Source organism: Hylaeus anthracinus, unplaced genomic scaffold (genome assembly GCF_026225885.1).
Source record: "Hylaeus anthracinus isolate JK02 unplaced genomic scaffold, UHH_iyHylAnth1.0_haploid 12001, whole genome shotgun sequence".
Classification (NCBI taxonomy): Eukaryota; Metazoa; Arthropoda; class Insecta; order Hymenoptera; family Colletidae; genus Hylaeus; species Hylaeus anthracinus.
The window spans coordinates 1,344,536-1,364,545 of record NW_026534348.1 but is presented as its reverse complement, the minus strand read 5'-3'; the positions used below and the strand labels follow the sequence as shown (position 1 = coordinate 1,364,545).

Below are 20,010 nucleotides of genomic sequence, written 5' to 3'. Positions count from 1 at the left end.
TTTCAAATAAATATTTCATTATAAATATCAAAGGTACGAATATTTATGGAACTGACTGTATTTAATTAAGACCATTTAGTAAATAATTATAAGATTTCTTAAACATTCGCAATCCACACACTTCGTTTGATAAACCCTGTACGATGTTTGCAGTGCCATACATTCGTTTACAAGGAAACGGGGAACGTGTGTATGAAAATAAAATATTCATCGAAGGCAACGTGTTGTTCTCCCTCCAAACTAAACTTTTGCATCGATCGTTTTTTTCGCTTCGGGGAGAATTCACGTTCTGTCGATTCAAGTTTCGGTTCTCAAAAGTTACAAACATCTCAGTCCTCGGGGCAAGGGGATGTTTAACTTTTTGAATTTGTGTATTCTTCGCCGTACACCAAGGCACGAGCATAGAATCGCGGAAGCAATGTGCTACTACGCCTGTACGTATCGTATTATTCTTCCTCGAATGTCGTCTTGTTCCGGTGAATCGCGAAAAAATTGTTTTCACATTTATTTAGCTTCGAATAGTTTGACAAACCTTGTTTATATTATGAAAAAATATATAAATATCAACAATAAATAAGTCTAATCATAATGCAGAGGATTAATCGTTCAATTATCAAGTATTTCACCCCTTCGGTGGACTGTATTTCTTCTGTGAGAGTCGTTATCCTTTCTTCCTAATTCGGGTTTGTGTGTCCGCCGTTTCCTATATCTCCCCCAAGGGTCGCTGTAAAATTGGAAACACGGTGAAACACGTCGTCGTGAAGTTTTCAAAGAGTCATCCCGCTAAACGTTGGCTTTACTCGATGGGGATAAGGGACCCAACGTCGTAAATGTTCGCAAACGATAACAGCGACAGAAATTAAACGAAATTTACCATCGATGGTACGACCCCATTCGTCGCAACATTTTTCTCGACCAATTTTCCTAACCCCCGAAGCTCATCCAGCCGTGAAACGTGTATCGGTGAATCATCGGGACATCCCATGTGTACGAAACTCCAAATCAAAACGAATTAATATTTTTATCGATGGAAGAAATTCAAGCGACGCTTTCGCGTGAGTTTGCTTGGTGACCGGTAATCGTGGAACGAGAAATACTTAACCTGGATTAATCCCCCACTGGCGCGTGATCATTTGTCACGTGTCGAGGCACATGGGCTACAATCGTAGCCGACTACAAAAATATTACATTAACTGAACTCCTTTGAATAACTGGTACGTTATCTCATTTAGAACGATAAACGATTAAACTCTAAAGAAATATTTCTGTGCTCCTATTTGCGATAGTACCCGCCACTACGGTCGTAAATCAAGTCCAGGTCCACTCATGGATCTATATCGATATTTCTGTAAAGCGATTGGTTATTTTGTTAACGTTTGGCAGATTATGAAACCTGAAATGGCAACGCGCTCGGACAGGCGATGAAATTTGCCGATGTCTTCTAAAAACAGGAACGTCAGCGGAAGCCGCAAACGCACGAAACCGCGACGGGGTTTCAGCTTACATGGAAACTCGATTAAACGATACTGCGAAATAACGTCATTAAATAATGCCATTATGGTCGGTCATCATTGCTCATAAATCTATTGCAACGGGTTACGAGTATTTGTCGATTTGGCGTAAAATGTCGTTACGATTGCGACTCCACGTGGAAATTTTGTTTCGGTTTCGGTTCGGAATATCATCTAGTTTCTAACAAGTTACAGTAAGAACACTCCTTAAGGAACTCAAGTCCTGAAACATCAACTGTCTGTTTGCACTGCACGTTATAATATATCTTAACGAAGTTTCGTTAGCGCAGCTTCTAGTGAAGAGAGACACAGCAATTATCATTCCATTAACCTTCCGTATAATTCACTCGATTTCCCGGAGCTCTTTCTCCTTGAGCGCGAATTTCAACCCGAGCGACGCTTAACGAAGTAGTACTTGCAGTACCGTGTAATCTTTCGAGCCAATTCCACTCAATCGTAACGTGAAATTTCGGCACGTGTTTGCCAATCTGAACTGAGTCGGCCCGTTTACACGGCGATTCGTTGCAAATGAAACTTCTGTTTGCTAGTACTGAAACATCAAGCTTCTCATATACTTCTAGATTGAATGTACATACGCAGAGTGGACCAAAAAATGGGTTTTTTAGTCTAGAAAGTATAGCGCAGAACCACTGTTATGTTCTGTTACGTGAAGATTTCTATTACATGAACGATCTACAATGTGATCATTTTGTTATATGAATCTATATAAACAATTCTTGTTCCACGATATCTCTTTCAAGTAAACCAACAACACCCAGTATATCATCAGATGTTTCCTCGCGAGCTGTCGGTGATAAAATAATTCTCGGGGCCTTCAAACGTTCGAGTCGAACGGCAACAATATTCGCTGCACAACCGCCAAACTGTAAACGAAATCAGTACTCGAAAACACAAGTTTCTGGCAGAAACATCTCAAAATTATTATTAGATGCGATTCATGCGACAACATCGAGTCGTGAGAACGGTGAATTTTCAAGAAACAAGATCCACGGAATTAAACCTTCGATCCTTCACCCTTTAAAGCAATTTACATACTCTTCCAGCCTCCGTGGATTTGATTAACCAAAATAAACAGCTACCCGGCCTCTTTCGGAAGATCAATAGCCGTTTCCGGGTGTCGTCAACCCGGGCCAATAAAAGTTTCGTCATTCATTCTATAATTATTAACGCCGTCACGAGACCCGTAGGTGTCCACGGCCCTCCCGACGGTATCAAGGATGAAACTCGATGGCTATTGGCTAAAATTACCCAAACGATTTTTGCACGCTCTAGCTGGGAGCATCTGGGATAACCGAGGCGATCTCGTCTATCGAACTTTCGTTAGGAAATCTATTCACTCGCTAAATTAACAGTCGAAGTACCTAACCAATGATTTTGACGCTTAACGGAGAAAATACGCGTATTTACATATTTCGATGTTAATTTTCTAATTGTTTTCATTGTTTCGTTAAATTAAGGTGGTTTCTGGTTATTGTTGCATATTTCAGGTTTATCCAGTCACTTTACCGTAATACTTTTTCACGTAGAAAAATAGGATATGCATTTCTGTTTAAAAAACTTATCGAATACACATGCGCCACGACATTTACAAGAAATACAATAGTCTTTAAACCATTCATCTTCCTCCTTTGACATTTTTCTACAACGGCACTAATAATGGAAATATGACTTGTAACATTTGCTTGACCCGGCCTGTATAGAAATCAACGTATCAAACTTAATGATCCTTTTGATAAATCACTTAGATATAAGGGAGGGTTCCCTCTTGAAGTAGAAAAATAGCAGCAACAAAGCAAGGCATATTTTTGGAGGAGGATCAATAAATTCCTGCGAAAAGTTCCAGCAAAATCGCAAGTTTCCGGTGGTCCCTTGCGAGCGTCACTAATTTGCCATAAATGATCTACCGGATAGATGATAGCTGGCGATCCCCTAGAGTGTGCTGCCTCGAATGCCCATAGCTCAGAGTTCCCTGATGAGAATTGCGAGATTGACAGTATCGAAAGCCATCCCGGTATCAACGTAGATAGCGACGATTTGCTGTCTGTATTCAAGTGAATCAGGAATGTAGCGTTAACAATAAAGAAATTTGCAAGATTTTTTAAAGTGGTGTAATCTAAAGGGGAACCGTGTTCGTTAATCAAGAATTTTCTTTGTTAAGCTCAATTTACTGTGATGCTTATAGTGATACTTAACGAGACATTCAAAACTCGAATAGTCCTGTAATTAGAGACGTTTGTTTTGTATCTTGATTTTCAAACAGGATTAAATGTTGGAAGAAACGAATACGAATGGCGAAATACCAATTTCAGAGAAAAGAAAAAAATTAGCCAACAGTCGTATCAGACAAGTCTAATTACCAACTGATATTTCACCGAGGTAATCGAATAAAACATCGTTGCTATTACTGTTACGAAAAAAATACCAATTCACGTTGATGAACACAAAAGCACAAAAGAAAGCCATGTCCAATAGGAAGGCATTTTGATCTAACATGTAAGCACAAATTGTTCCACTTTCAGCTCCGCTCGATTGGCCAGAGTTCAATCCCTTTGCCGCTCCGAATATAATCGCACAAAGTTTTCCTGGTCACGGTCTGAATCCTCTGAATTTAATCCTGTCTATGATCTCGATGCCTAATTCCGGAAAATCCTAGTCCTTGAGCAGCTTTGAAAGTTTATCAGTTCTCAGTTGCGTGCGTTCGAGGAGAAATATATTCGAGGAGAATCGTTCATTTGTTGCCCTTCGTCCGATCTGACCGAATTCTGCTATTTGCAGAATGGTGCCTGACCTGACTGGACTTATCCATTCGTAGGGCTGCGTTCGATATCGTTAACATGATCTCTACCCTGCGCTGTGTTTGACTTCGCAAAGCTTATCCATGTGCTTTTAATCCATTGAAGTTTACCTCTGCAATCCTGTACTCTACAATGTTTAACGGTGTAATGCCTCCCACCTAGCCAAACGTTGACTGTCTTTGTGCAATTTTGCATCCTATCACCGCTCTCATCTGTACCATTTGTCGTTCTGGCTTTAATCCGACCGAGTGACATGGCACAGTGTACCTCTGTACAGATATACTTTCTGCAAGTCAATGGAACATTTCATTCATTCTTGTGATTATCTGTTCCATTCGTCATTACGTGTCCATTATAACGGAAGAACAACTCTCTTGCAATGTATATTTTTGTGGGACATTTTTTAACATGATAGCATCATATGAAAACTAGAATATTTTCAAATAGTTTTATAATTATAACGCATAGTGTCCTTGGCATAGTTTAAAGTTTATACTGATTTAGAACAGTTCGACTTCTGCAGTCTTGAATCTTCTAAAGTCTGACCCATCCTAGTTCTCTTCTACTCGCTAGTTCGAAGAGTCTAAGTTTCCTCAAAGTATTAACTGAATACTACAGTATCTCTTTGCGTTTGACTTTGTATTACTGAGTCTCTAATGCCAGAACAATTCATGTTGAATTATTTAACGCTCGATGTAGCGTTAACTTACATTGCCAACTTGTTTGCTTGTGTGTTAATCAATATTTGCCTCGACTGTGCTGTTTTTTTTTTTTTTTGCATCGTGTAGCGTAGTTCCACTCCAATTTGTCCTTCATTTAATGCTACAAAAGTCATCTTTTCGTAATGTAATCCGCTACTTTTTACAGTGATCAATATTTAACTGTTTCACTTCTACAATTTGTTTCCCGTAGTCCATCGATTATTCTTTCAAGATCTCCCTCTTAGCTCCTGTAACCATGTCTGTGGGGAGTTCAAATATTAATAGCATACTTCGAGACCACTTTAATTTGCCCTTACCGTTCATATCGTACCCTTCTCGATTTTATTGGTCCCCGAAGATGGTCACGATCCGTGTACTGAAAACAGCAAATAGCAAAATTATTAATATAAGCACGTTGACATTATAAATGTATAAGACACCGTGAATGGTTCGATTTCTCTTCATAAATGTCATGTATTTTTATTAATTTCGAGTGTATTTCTGAAGTGTCAGTTCGATCGTCGAGCCAACTTCGTGGAAACGTCCACTTATTGTTCAATTGCTGATATACAATGCGTGTGTCTGTTTCCGGAAGTCGCAAACGTGGATCGAAAGCTTCGGTGATTTGGGTCAGCGAACAAAACAGCGTACACATTGAATCGCGCAAATCGAAGGCAAATCGGAGCAGCTTGTTAATTCGAGGGTCGCGAGTTTACTTTACTTCCCAGATTCTCTTCCTGGTTCAGGCTCGTGGTAGGAGTACCAGTAAGTCATCGAAACGAGCAAACTTTTCCAGTTATCGTTACATCGCGGGCGGTGAAAATTTCGTGCAAATCGTTGCATTAAAATATCTTAACCCTTACATTTCGATAAAGAAAGACACTTTTTTATCGCGTTTCAAGCGCATAATGCTGCGTGCCGTAAAGTAGATCTCCCTGATCGGTTGGGAACGCATTAACGGTCATTGAAAATTCTAAGAAGGGTAATTTCTAGTCTCCCAGCGAATGGACAATATGGACATCGACCTTATTTGCTGTGTCGGAGGCCATATCGATCGGTGGTCGCACGAAAATTGACGTGACAGAGTTAATCGAGGGGATGAAACGGCCTACGGGGGTTGAATTATTTGATTCCGAAGAACGTCAATTGCGATTTGGCATGGTAGACGTTACGTAGAGCAAATTCAACGTACACCTATACGCTTTAATTACATTCATAGCGTTCCCGTTGTCGTAGATGGGTTTGTACGGAACGCTGGTGATGCGTGCAAATAGTTCGTGTCGCAAGGTTTAGTAACTTTTTTCGTCTTTACATCTAGTTATTGAAATCGTATCCAGTAATTGTGTACAACTTGGTATAGAGCCTCTTCGTTGCGGCACGCTGCAACTTATAATCATCAAATTATCCAGGGCTATATTTCGCACGTAGGTGACTTTATCAGCCCAATCATAATCGTTATAAATTCGTTTAAATTACTACGTTTCTGTAAATAACTCGACAATTGACACGAGGGCTTTACATTCATCAATCATTCATGATAATTTGCTCACAGGCCTCATCTGACCTGGCGGCAGCAGTATCGATTGGCTATCCATTGGAATTGACACGCGTGCGAATAATTGACGGTGTCAAATGGCGAACATGCTTGCGACATATTGAGATTCGTAGCGTCGAAACTATAAACCATGAACGTCAGATGACATTCTGTCACTAAAAAAAAGAACCCCGAATGATGAAAACCAAACTTTACTTCAAAAGGAATGGTTAAATATCTCACGGGCTAATGAAGCTATCGAAAAAATGTATTTACAGAACATCTTGAAGAAGGAAAGAAAATAATTACAATACGTTTTGCTTAATTGTAATCGTAATTTGTATTACATTGCATAAATACGATACATAATACAAACAATCTTGGTATGCATAAGGAAACGTGCTATAGCCAACTTTGGAATAAACAAGGGATTATAACGAAACCAATTTTACACCTCAAGCGAGATCACGTATCGGCACAATAACGCTACTTAAAATTCATACGGTAACTCCAATACGAAATTATAATTCTACCCATAGTGTATGCTGATAGCGCATACAGCACACGTACAAATTATCAATTCATTATCCAGTTTCAAGAAATCCATATTTTTTTTTCTTTACGAGAAGACTGCCCTAAAATATTAAGTAACTTTGTTGTACAGATTATTGTCATAGAACCGTAAATAACAGAGATGTAGGTGTTTTCATTGAAGTACTCCATCCTGTACATTATGATCCGACGGGAAAGAATTTGTGCGGAGAAAACGAAATACAACCCTTCGTAAAAGAAATACGCACCAATTGTTAACGTCCTTCAGGTATATTACGATCTCTTGTTTCTCCTTAACTAGGCTACTTTACGATCTCTTCTTATTCGTTCCGACGTTGATCCCTTATGATCTCATATACGTCTCACAGTTTACTCAATTTTAAGGTTTCGTCATCTAAAGTCAACTATTTTATCTTCTTTCCCCCTAAGTTGGTTATTTTATAATCTCTTACTTCCTTCAACGTTGATAAGTTATGGTGTCATATATATTTCATAGCTGGCTTTATTATGATTTCCATCTAAAATTTGTTTCTTACGATTTTTTATCCACTCTAAAATCGGCTACGTTAAAAATTCTCGTTCGTTCCAGTTGAATAAAAAATTGTCTATATACACCTTGTTACGTATGGAAAATATTTTTTCGTTTTACAAACGCCACCGAAACTCGCGATCATTAACCCTTCGACTGCGAAGGGCCCTCGAGAAACAGGGTCAGGAAATGTTTTTTATTCGTTAAATCAATTTTTTTTAAATATCAGCTTACAGGGAATGATGAGACGAAACATATTTATATTTAAAGTTTATTCATAGAATGCTTAATTTCGAAAATAAAAATTGGAAAGTTAGAAGTTCGTTGCAACAATTGAGTTTCAGGAAAGAGGTCCTATAATATCTTCTTCATCTCTGTTTGATTAAGCATTAACAACATTATTCTGTTCAATCAAATTGATCCTTTTGCCGCCAATGGAAACTCTTCCTCCGTATTTCATGTCAATAGAGTGACGTCATCCGAACGTCTGTCCAAAACTTCAGCTTAATTCCGCCTCGGATCCTCGAAAACAACCAGCGAGTACAACGGAGAGTGATTTCACTTGTTTCGCAACACGATCATCTGGCAATACAACCAGGGTGGAGGTATCATTTCTAAATGGAGCGAAACGAACGTCATCGGTGGCCCATGGGAGATACAGAGATACTGTTAAACAATTGTTTCCATTTTGTTAAACCGGAGTCAGGGTGTCAATGAATTTTACATATAATTATTGATAATACAATTCCTCTATCTTATTGTAACAGTTGTAGTCTGAAGAAATTTGAAACTCATTTTGTATCTTTCGAGTCAATCTTGAAGGGTACCAAAAAATAAAGGAAATTTAGAAAATTTATAAACGCACAATTTATATTGAAAATATTATTCGACTCGTAAAATCGTTGGGATTAAACAAGAATTATTTCGCTTAACGAACATTGATAAAAGTGTTCCAGCCCCTTGATCAACTCGCGAATAAATAAATACATGTTTAACGTTTTTAAAGTTGTACAAACAAAAACACGGATTTCTATAAAACTGGTATTTCGCCTTTGAAGTGTTTGTATATTTACAATAGCTCCAGTTTACATGATTGTCGTTTAATTCGTTCTGTCAAGAAATTAATTAAACTCCAACTCTATTTGAAGGCACAGGCGTAATTGAATGTCAATTCTGCGCTCGTTAACCGGCCGGTTGCGAAGCATAATCGACTTTGCGTTACTGTTCGAGTACGGTAATGTCACGCGTGACAAACGGAAACACGACAGCCTTCGTTTTTCACGGAAATCGTTAATCGATGCTTGCCCCCTCTACATGTCATTGCACAACCATTGTCATTTTACTTTCAACGTGTAACGTATTCATATTTTCAACAAAGGAGACCTGCTCGTAAAAAACTAAATAGAAACCGACCGAATCGTCTGTATTAAGAATATTTTATTAACGAGATCCCATACAAATTTGTTGTAATTTCAAGACATCTACTTTCTTTTCCCATTCCCCCCTTTCCTTATATATTATTAATCACATATGAGTATATATTCTATTATACAGCATCATTTCATATAACTACCAAGAAATTATTCATACACTGACACGTATTTCTAGTATAAAACGGGGTGACCTGCTGGTAGAATACGTAGCAGCCAACATGTTAAAATCATTTTTCTCCAAGTAATTTTTCAAGCCTGTCGACCTAAAATCTCGGGAACATATGGACTGATTGACTCGAAATTTTGCTCGTATAGAAAGTACGTGTAAATCTACCTTCTGTAACAAAATCTATCCGATATGTGTCAAGAATTTCTTTTACCGTTTGATACAATCACAAAGCTTTATGCAAAAGTCGATTTTTCTTCTAAAGTACTGCTGATATTTTTATTTTCAACTTTTCTCTATTCATTCTTATAGGAGTCGTACAGATCATAAAAATTGGTAATTTATGCTTTAAAAAATTTAGTTTTTAGTACTTGAGAATTAGACATAGTCCTCCCGTTGTGCTACCCTACTGATCGCGTATATTGGATTCTATAAATCCTGGCAACTACCACAGTCCCTCCAGTATCCACACGAAAAATATTTATTTTCGTGACGCGGAGTATGTCACTAGACGACTTGTACCTGCCATGGGCGACACTAAATATATCCCTGGCACGTCAGCAACGCGATAATTGCAAACGTAAACACGTACATTGTAAGCCTGGAAAGCTGGTGCCAAGGTGTTTATTAACGCACGACTCAAACTTAACAGCTACTTGCTGTGGATAATCTCTACCGTTTGCCGTCACATGCCCAGACGAAAGCGCTGACAGACGGCTGCTTAATGCTCACCTCGCGCAATAAATCCTGTTTGACGTAACGATAAAAACCAATGCGTATTTTGGTCTCTGTAGATCCCTCAAGATCTACATTTGTTGTTGTTCATCTTCGATTCAGTACTTTATAATCTCTTGTGTATTTCAGGATTAGATACTTTGGTATCTTTTCTAGATTGAATCGATTTATAAAGTAAAATTCGAAACATAGGCACGTGGACGATATTTAGCGAGGATGATACTATTTTTGCTGAACGAATGACTCAGAAGTGAAGTAGACCGCCGTTAATGAGTTTTGAGGGAACTAGATGTCGCGTTAATGAGTGAGGTAGGCAGGAACTTGCACGAACGACGCTTGCTTTTTGCTGATAATTGGAAGATTATTTTCAACGTATTCTTGGCGATTTTAAAAAAAAATTTTAAGACACCGTTTAATGCTAAAACTACCAAGCCGGTTAATCTGACTGATATATGTTGAACTTCTGTTTAAAATTATTCAACTAAATGGATGCTTTTGCTACAAGTTTCAAGGAATAAATCTCAAGAATAATTCCGTGTAAAAATAGACAGCAATTGTCAATTAATGTTCGTCAATCCGCAAATTACGAAATTTAACGAGTATCAGTTGCTAATGAGTGTTCCTAGATCCGGGATTAACACCTTATCCGAGTCCCTCATTAAGAAAGCTTTCCGAGAAAATCCTCTTGCACAGAAGCGAAGGAACTTGAACGTTTTCTTATCCCAATTAGTATCGAGCTACGAGCTTATCGGAAGCAATTATGAATCTGAGCGTGATCTCGAAAGAAAAAAATCAATATGAAAAAGAAACTGAATCCACTGTTATTGGTTCCTGAGTCTGGTAAAATTAAATAACTAGTTGTACAGAGTACGCCTCTCGATATTTTAAATAAGTAACGACCAATCGTGCGTCTAAAATAAAGAACTTTTACAGTATACTTTTTTACATAATTGGAGGAGTTGGTGAAGATTGAATGAAATTATAAATATTTAAGAGATCGAGCATCAAATAAAATAAAATTAAAAACAGGAAAAAAGGACTACTCCGTGATGAAAACAATAATTCACTCTGCGTATACGTTAGCATCCATGCATGCTTAGAGGGCAGACAGCGTGGCGCTATTTTGCCTTTTAAGGATTTATGACTGGGTCGGGGACTGAATATATTCTTGGCATAAGGCACGCATCTTCATGGGGGGCAGACGCCGAGGGATGGGATGGCGTCTTAGAGTCGCCTAGTTATTGACTGTCAGCTGATATTGTTTAAGAAACGTAAGACTTCGGAAGGATGGTGAGCGACTCGATGTTGTATCGCTAAAGAACGGAATCTTGTTTCCGAAGGCCACTGAGTGGAAAAAGCCGAGACGCCTTCTAGTATATAAAAAGACTCTGTGAGAACCTTCTAATCGAGACACTCGTTCTTCCAATTACAAAAATTCTGACGTCGTAGAACCCGTTATTTAAGAGAGCGGAAAGTAAGGTCATCTTTCTTTATTTCGAGATATGAATGTTTCACGTTTCAGTCTGGGATGAAGGGTGGTCAGGTTTTCTGAAATTTTCGACTCCAAAATCTTGTCCTGCGAAACCTAAATCATCTTATCCCCAGCTTCACTCTACTGAAACGTCCTTATCCTAGTCAACGCTCTATTCCTGCTTTCAAACCACTGAAAAACCCAAGCATTTCCTCCGAAGCAGCACTTAGATTCCAAACCACGCAACCTATCGAACAGAAGCGTCGAGTACTGTTAAAACTAGTTGCTTCCTAAAAATATAGTCGTAAAATACACCTCGTGGTTTATTTTATCCTGAAAATTCCAAAATCTATAAATCCTGCAATCCTGCACATTCCTATTGCAAAGAAAGACGATGGCTTTGAAAACAATACCAGACGACCACAAATCATCCCATTTGAAATTATTTTGTGTCGTAGTCATCAGTTAATAAATCAACATTTTGAATATTTCCTTGTACGCGCAAATAGAATAAAGGGAACGATATCAATTACGGAGAGTATTTTTTCACGAAACACTCGACATTTCATGGAACGACAGAGCCACTCGGCGACCGAGCGAAAACGTTCGATTTAATTGATGAAACCAGCTCGAAACCTGTCGACGGGCCTACTCGAAGTGAAATCATTCACCAGGTCGAGCACAAAAGCGTGGACGCCGGCGTAGAGTGCGTCGTGTCAGACGTATTCATCGGAACGGAATCGAAAGTTTGCTACGCTGGTTACACGAGATTTCGAGTCCTCTTCAAATATTTCAACGCGTGGAAAACAGACGGCAGCTCTTGCATCAATAAACAATTACGCCGAACAGGGTGCCCTTCGATGCGATAAATGGTCACCATTGACCGATAGATACGTCGATGGAGAAACCGTTCATAGGCTGACAATTTCCACAGACAATTACAAATGAAGGGTGAAACGTGAATCAGTGAACAGGTTAATTACAAGAAATGAATATAATAGAGCGTAACTAAAAGGAGAGAAACGAATGAAACAATTCGGGAAAAGAATTCCGACTAATTACGATTTACTATTATTCTGATTGGCCTTTCGATACTTTGTTAAACATTATTTAGACATTCTAACATTTAAATAACCCAATTCATTTGGTTACGTATTTGCTTCTGTCAACAGTGTCAGAATTTGCCCAGGAATTGGGTGCGGCGATGGAGAGTCATTCCGCGAATGTTCGACGACTCGTCGACGAGTTTCGCGGCAGAGTCGGGGACACCAGAGTCGACTCTGGTGGCATGCGACGCGTTTGGGAGAGTTTGCTGCGACAGGTCGAGGCAGACGCGGTAGCTCACCTAGACCTGGCCGGGGTTCTCCAGCAACAACTCTCTAGGCCCACTTTGGAAGCCAGCTTCCACCGGAAGCTTCAATCCAGAAAGGTGAACATCCTTTATTGTCAACTACGAGACGTCTATAACAAATAAATAATCGTTAACAAATTATCAACACTGTTACCTTGCTCCTTCTTCCAGGTGTTCAGTCATCGCGAGGCTTACGAGCAAGTAGTCGCGAAATCCGAGGAGAAGTTGCAGCTGTCCCGAGCGGATTACAAACGCGCGTACGCCGCGTTGCTGACGATCGACAGCGCAGGCGAGCAGGAGCTGAAACGCGCGTACTTCGAGGCGCACAACGCGTACGTTCTTCAGTTGAGGGCGACTAATGCCATCACGGAACAGTACCAGTCGCAATGTCTGCCGGGTCTGCTCGGAGAAATAGCGGAGGTCTATGAGGAGCTGTTCGGTTTGGCATGCAAGTGCATTGCTGGGATAACAGAGGCCGCCGCGGAGCGGTCTGCGGAGCAAGCGAGGCGTTATCAGGCTGTCTCTAAAGAGGCTCAAGTTATCACGCCGTTGACCGACCTGCAAGTAAGCGCAAAAAAAGCCTTCTCTGGGAACATATCTTGCATTTCTGATGATTTTCTTCTACTCGAAGTCTCTTACACTCCCTGTGAATATAAAAGGGATGAAGAGGGGGTGGTTAAATAGAGTCGAACCTCGATGCTCAAAATACCATTTTAATATTAGTAAGTGGGCCTGACGAAGCCGGCATTCAGAAGCGGAGCGAGATCCTGCACCCGTATGTGGTCAGCCTACGTTCTATTGGAGTCGGGTCTGGTTTGACCACGAACGGCTGCATCTCCTTCGTAACGTACCGCTTCGCTCTCGAACGCTGATTCCGTCCGGCCCACTTACTACTCTTACAAATCTGCTCCGATTTCACAACGAAAGCGTGATTCAAAAAATCTGATTTTTTAGGGACCTGTTAATAAAGCACTCGCGCGTCAGAATCCGCGAACGGCGTTCACGTGGGGTTACTCTAGAGTCGCCTTAAAGTTTTTTTTTAATTTTTTTCCGCTAAGTGTCCAACAGTTTATTTCAGCATTTCAATCATCTCTCCACGTTTATCTCTCGGTCACCGATTCCCGAGGCTTCTTCCTTTCAGATGAATTTGTCAACATAGGGATTCTGTGTTCAGATTCTGGCACGGAGTTTATCAGCAACTGCAACTCCATCGAAGAAGCCATTCAGACGCCTGTTCGTCGCACCAGGCCCTCCGGAACAGATACCTATGGAAAGAATCAATCAAATACCCTCCTTGAGAGACGAATTGGCCCCGACATCGACCAGCACCCTTCCTCTGATGGAGGATCTTCGACGGGAACACGACGGTCTCAGCCAGGAAATATCTCGTCTCCACGATGCTTTGAATGCTCTGATACGCATGCAACGCAAGTACGTCGTAATGATCGTAATTGTTTTCCAATTATTATAAAGGATTTTCCAACAGTTTTTTTTTATTATTTTGAATGAAAGTGCACACGAGTAGCATTGAACCTGAAAAATGATGTTTGATTTATTTATTACAAAACAAAATCTGAAGGTCCATTTGGGAAATCCTTTATAGAACTAATCCTAAACTTAGGAACATTCGGTGCTTTCGACGGTGAAACGTTCAAGTTTGTAGCTACAAACGTTGCTTTTCTTGACGCTAGATAGCGCCACTAAATTCAACATACCGACACTGCAGATAATGGCTAATTTCAAAATCTGTGTGTTTGGCGCTTCTCTAAAACTCATAATATCGTCTCCGACTCGCTTAACGAAAGAATATACTAATTTAAACGTAATATTAATATCGAAACTATCGATCTGCCAACCATAGTTATCCATTCCTAGCTCCTAACAGCATTGATACGAATAATTCTAAAAAGAGTCCTGTTCTTCGAACAAGAATATTCCACGATAGTTTAATAGGGATAAATTTTCAGTGATTCTAAATGATTTTGCTCCGATCCATGGAAATGGGTAAATAACCACTCTACAACCGAGATAAACGGTAGTCGTAATAAAAGCGAATGTTTCTCCTTCACGCGCCAAAGGAAATTTCCCCGCGACTCTACTACACAATAATTTCGTTGAAAGTTTAATATCGGCTTTCCGATAACTCGTTCAATTTAAGAAAGATAAACGCGTTGCAAAGGAGCTAGATTTTCCTTTGGTGATTCTTCCAAGCTTCCCACCGAGGGAAACACTCGTCCATTCGCGCTTTAATTCTGGGAGGCTTGATTCCTTAAACGGTTACCCTTTTTTAATTGCAGGAGCGCCGAAAGCAATCTCTACACGAAAGTGGCCGAGCTGGAGGAAGATATCTCTATGAAACGTTTCAAACTTGGAGAGGCACAACTCTACCTAGCAGCTATACAAGCACAGGTATTTCATTAATTATTCTATCGGTGTTTGATAATTACCAATTAACGAATACTTCGGAAGATCGGATAGAAATCAGCGATTATTCGTTGCACCAATACATCCCCACAGAGTCGAGAAGTATAGATCCAGTTCGAAAGTAGCACAAATAACATTTCCAGTCCCTTCTGTTTCATGTGCTCGTTCCGCGCGATGTGTGACAACCTCGCCACACCGAATGAAAAAAGTTTCGACGAGCCATGTCACATTTCTTATAACAAGAACGCATACACAAAGCAGCTAGGAAGTATCAAGTTTCTGGAACTTACGTAATCTGAAATTTTCTGCTGTTTGTTTATTACATAACAGGGTTCGAAATGAAATCGACGATCTATGTTTATAACCATTATTCGAAGTAGAATTGTATATCGTGTTATCTAAACTCACGTGTTAACTTACTAAAATATTATCAATTATGCAGACACGAGTCTAGAATAATTTAATACTATATCTGCATACTATATACCATAATATGCAGACATAATGTCAGCTCCATAATACTTCAAACTATTCCCTTGATAGTCTAAAATAAACCTAAGTATCGGCCGACAACTGTAATAAGATCCCTCAGGAAATGGCCTGAGTAAAGAGGTGGGACTGAGACTATACCCTATGACCCTAGCTATCGGGTATCACCTGATACTGTTTAAAGAAGTGGAACTAAGGAAGAATCAAAAGAGAAACGCACGAAAATAGACAATTTTTAGAGTTTTACTATTTATTCAGAAATGCTTTTTCATAACAACGAGTACAAACAGCAACGATAAGACGTTAATATTTCTTCACGGTACGGTATCGTTCAAAGTATTTGTCTCTACGCACTCGAATAAAGTAAACAACTAACTTAATTACAAACAACTACAACTCTGGCTCTCCAAGACAGTTATCCTTTGACAAAGTTGTCTTCGACCCACTCGACGGAACGAATAGCTGCTCGAGCGGGGCGAGACGGACGAAGAGGCGATCCGTGACACTAATGCCGCCTCTTGCCAGGCTCCGTTCCCGATCGCAAACACGCGGTGGGGCCAATCGAAGAACTCTAAAACCGCGCGACAACAAAAGAAACTGCCGATCGCGCGGAAGAAAGAATTGTTCGGTGCTAAGGTTCGTGGGCTCTCGACTCGCGAGAGGGGCAGGGCGGCTCAGCCGATTAAAATTAGCACGAGCCTACCATTGTTCCCTTCCACGTACGTACCACGAACAAGTGCAATGCATCTTGCCGCTGGTCGGCTCACCTACACGTGCGAGAGCATTTCGAGCAGTCGACGGTCACTTTCGTTCCTTCGTTCCGCAACGTCGAAGCGACCGTTCCGTTCCGTGAGGTGGAGTTCAGCCGCGCTGATTAGATTTCGGCGGTCCAGGGGTGCAGTTGTCCGCGAAAGAGCAAAACCTGAAGCGAAACGGAACCACGGGGACCAAAGGGACGATCGATTCATCGGCCGTGAGTACATCGACGACATCGTTGTCTCGGGGGAGCAACCGATTCGAGTTTGTGTCCGTTGCCGTTCGAGTTGGAGGAACGGCAGTTCGAATTGTACCGCGACGGTGTAACTCGTGAGTGCTTGAACATGGAACGAGACTTTTTTTTTTTTTATTAATTTTTATTGAACGATTGTCCTGGCAAACTGGTCAATCGCGTGGGATTTGGTTCGCGAGAATAACAATATAGCGAGAATACAATTTGGATATCGTTTTAATACGTTTGACGAGATGCCGTGGAGATATAGACGTAGGGGTTGCAATATTTTATTTTGTAACGAAGAGTTACGCTGAATAGGACAGTTCAGTCTAGCAATTTTGTAGCTAGTGGTGCAGTGGTGTCGAAATCGTAATGGTGACAAAATAATAATAATAAATATAAAATTACGACGAAACTAAGCTAGGAATCGAAACTGATTTCGAATAGACGTTCAACTGCACTGGACTGGATTCAAACATTTTTCTCTGAAGAGATAAAAAGAGCATTAAATGTCATGGAAATGAAATAAAATGTACGTCGTCAACGGCACACTCTCGTTCAAACAACTGGACAGAATGCTTCGATTAATGAATTTTACGTTCTCTTTGTCGTTATTTTTTTTTCTTTTTTTTTTTTTTTTTTTATGTCACAAACAATGAAGTTGACAATAAAAGAGTATCGATCTAAAAACGACGCGATAAAAACGAAGATTTCTGCACAAACTATAGCACGAAACAGACCGAGGGAAAATATTTTGTTGAACGATACGTAACCATAAAAAGTTTGTCGACTCGACGTAAAACTGTAAATTTCGTCCGGTGGACGTGGAATTCGATGAGAGTACAAAACGAAAGGAAATACGTTAACGACGTCCCCAGAACAAAAGAATAGGTATAGAGCTTGGGAATCAACTCACCGTAGATTTCGCCAACATTTTTCGTTCGGATGATCGCGAGCACGAGACAGACCGCATAACACGCTACGTTAAACGTGCACCACGGAATTCAATAATATTGATTTTGCATACGACATTCAAGTATGTGAATGTGCTTGTGCACCCAGTACACCGGTATCATCGAGGACGATTGGCCTCATTCGAACGTTCTACTCGAGCGTTTGCAAAATTCCTGAATAGGACGTCTCCTAAGCCTTCTACTGGCACGCCAAGAGCCCCGAATACCTAGCACTGTTCTCCCCTAACGCCGAATCGGAGATTTGGAAATTGTCGTTGGAATTTCGTCGCGGTCGAAAATCTCGGAAATTAGAACCACGTTGGGAATTGCCTTGTGGACATTCATGAACTAACCCCATTAAGGTGGTACATACCTCAACGAACTAATTTTCTTTCGTTATTATTATTTAATTCTGTGTACGATACCGAACAAAATGATAGCTAATTGCAAAATTTTCATTTATATTTGGATATCTATGTAAGAATATTTATATTTTATCAGAGAATTTTTAAATTGCACCCACAAATTCTTAACAAAAGATTTCACTCGATAAAAAACGTTTACATTGCTTTGAATAGTCGCACATCTCCCAACATTGCGCGGTACCCGAGGCTTCGTTCGCTTTATATATATATATATATATATATACCATCAACAATGCGTTAAGTTCAGGTCAAACTCTGACGGAAAGGAAATTGCCACGACGGATCCGAACAGGCAATTATCGATACCTGGACAGCTTGTTCCGTAGATACTCGTATCAAGTGGCTGCCGACGGGTCCATTATGGCACGTCTTGTTGAAAATTTCAGCAGGACTTGTCCCTAATATCGACCCATACTTCCTGAAAGCGCGCCGATTAAACGAGCTTGCTTCAATCTGCAATCTGTGGCTCTAGTCAGCTCTAAGGAACACGATGGCTTTAGCCCTATAGGATGGGACACGTTTATACTTGTCCTATGACACAGAATGCTATCGAAACTGACAACACGTTGACAGTTACCATACTCGATGGTATCAGTGACGACGCTATTTATCCTTCACGAATAAATTATTTCTAAATTATCGATCAGCATCGCCCCCTACGAAAATATGACACATAAACCTTACTAAATTCCCTCGCAGAATTTTATTCGGATTGCTTCTATTAAATTCTCCGTTGATTGGAGTGTGCAATAAAAAGTGCAGCAGTCTATTAATAATAACGAGATACAGTGAACAAAGTATCCATTCCATTTTACGTTCGAAACCAGTAGTAGCTGTTGTACAAAATTGACTACAATATGTTTTACACGTTTTCCTCTGTTGTTTATTACCTTTTATGTAACAGGTAGTTCTTGTTCAACATAGAAAAGGATTTTTGAACAGCGTAGACCTGTATTGCTTTGATCATTTCACAGCGCACTGAACTATTAAAGGGTTAAATTAATTTCGCCAAGCAATATACAGGTTGAGGTATTTAAGACAAGTCACCCGGATAACTCGGTTATTTTTAAAGAAAAGAATGAGGCAGAAATTGTTTGATTTCACGACGAGCGCAATGTGCTCACGTTTTTCTCGATTCCACGTGGAAGCTCCGTGGACATTTCTAGGTCATTCATTTATTGTTCTCCAACGTAACCATATAATTTTTATATTCACCTTTCAATACAAGCTTGAAAAGCTTACTATTCAAGACTGCTTAAGGTCACCGAAACTCCGAAGAAAAACGTTTTATGGTAAAAACATTTTGATTGTTTCATGCTCATTACTCAAAACTCATTACTTGTCGTATTCTTTCGTCTCGTATAATTAATCTTTCTTCATTCCTACCGAAAAGCCTAAAACGTTAAAAGTATAGACGATGCTATAGTCGTGTCCGACAGCGTAGACCACGCTGTCGAAAACATTCGAAGCCGCCCGAAAGCAAGGGAAATCAAAAGGAAATAGCGCGCCATAAACAGACCAGAAACGGTTAGATATCCACCGACGACGAATAAATACGGCGCGCAATCGCGCGACATGCGCTCTCACAACTGGGTCACCGTCCAACACGAGAGCGTCTGAAAATCCATTCCTGGCCTCGAGTCGAGTCCGCCTTCCTAGGTCAGGGTAGCAGGAGCAGCCGCTGAGGTCCTCGCAGACATGGGTTGGACATCGTTGCGCACACGAGTAGTTAGTATCCCCCTACGAACACCTGAAAGACCAGGTGGTCCACTCCGTTGTCCCCGCTGAGGATCGTTGGGCCCGTCTGTTTAACCAAGCTCGTGTCCGCTGTCGAACGTTTATCGAGTCACGGTCAACAATCGTGGTCGCTGGATACCTCTGGCACCGCTCCTTCGGGAGACGGAGTGTTTGTTGCTATGCAGCTAACCG

General features: G+C 40.3%; 1 protein-coding gene across 3 annotated transcripts in view; it reads left to right on the top strand.

Annotated features, from left to right (window-relative positions):
* LOC128890750 (uncharacterized) overlaps nucleotides 1-20,010 on the top strand; it is a 56,741-nt gene that overhangs the window by 24,465 nt on the left and 12,266 nt on the right. For all 3 annotated transcript variants that reach the window (XM_054149553.1, XM_054149554.1, XM_054149555.1), the window contains exons 3-6: nucleotides 12,621-12,877; nucleotides 12,971-13,363; nucleotides 13,974-14,230; nucleotides 15,097-15,208. In XM_054149553.1, coding sequence (XP_054005528.1) covers nucleotides 12,621-12,877; nucleotides 12,971-13,363; nucleotides 13,974-14,230; nucleotides 15,097-15,208 — 1,019 coding nt within the window. The remainder of the gene's footprint in view (nucleotides 1-12,620; nucleotides 12,878-12,970; nucleotides 13,364-13,973; nucleotides 14,231-15,096; nucleotides 15,209-20,010) is intronic.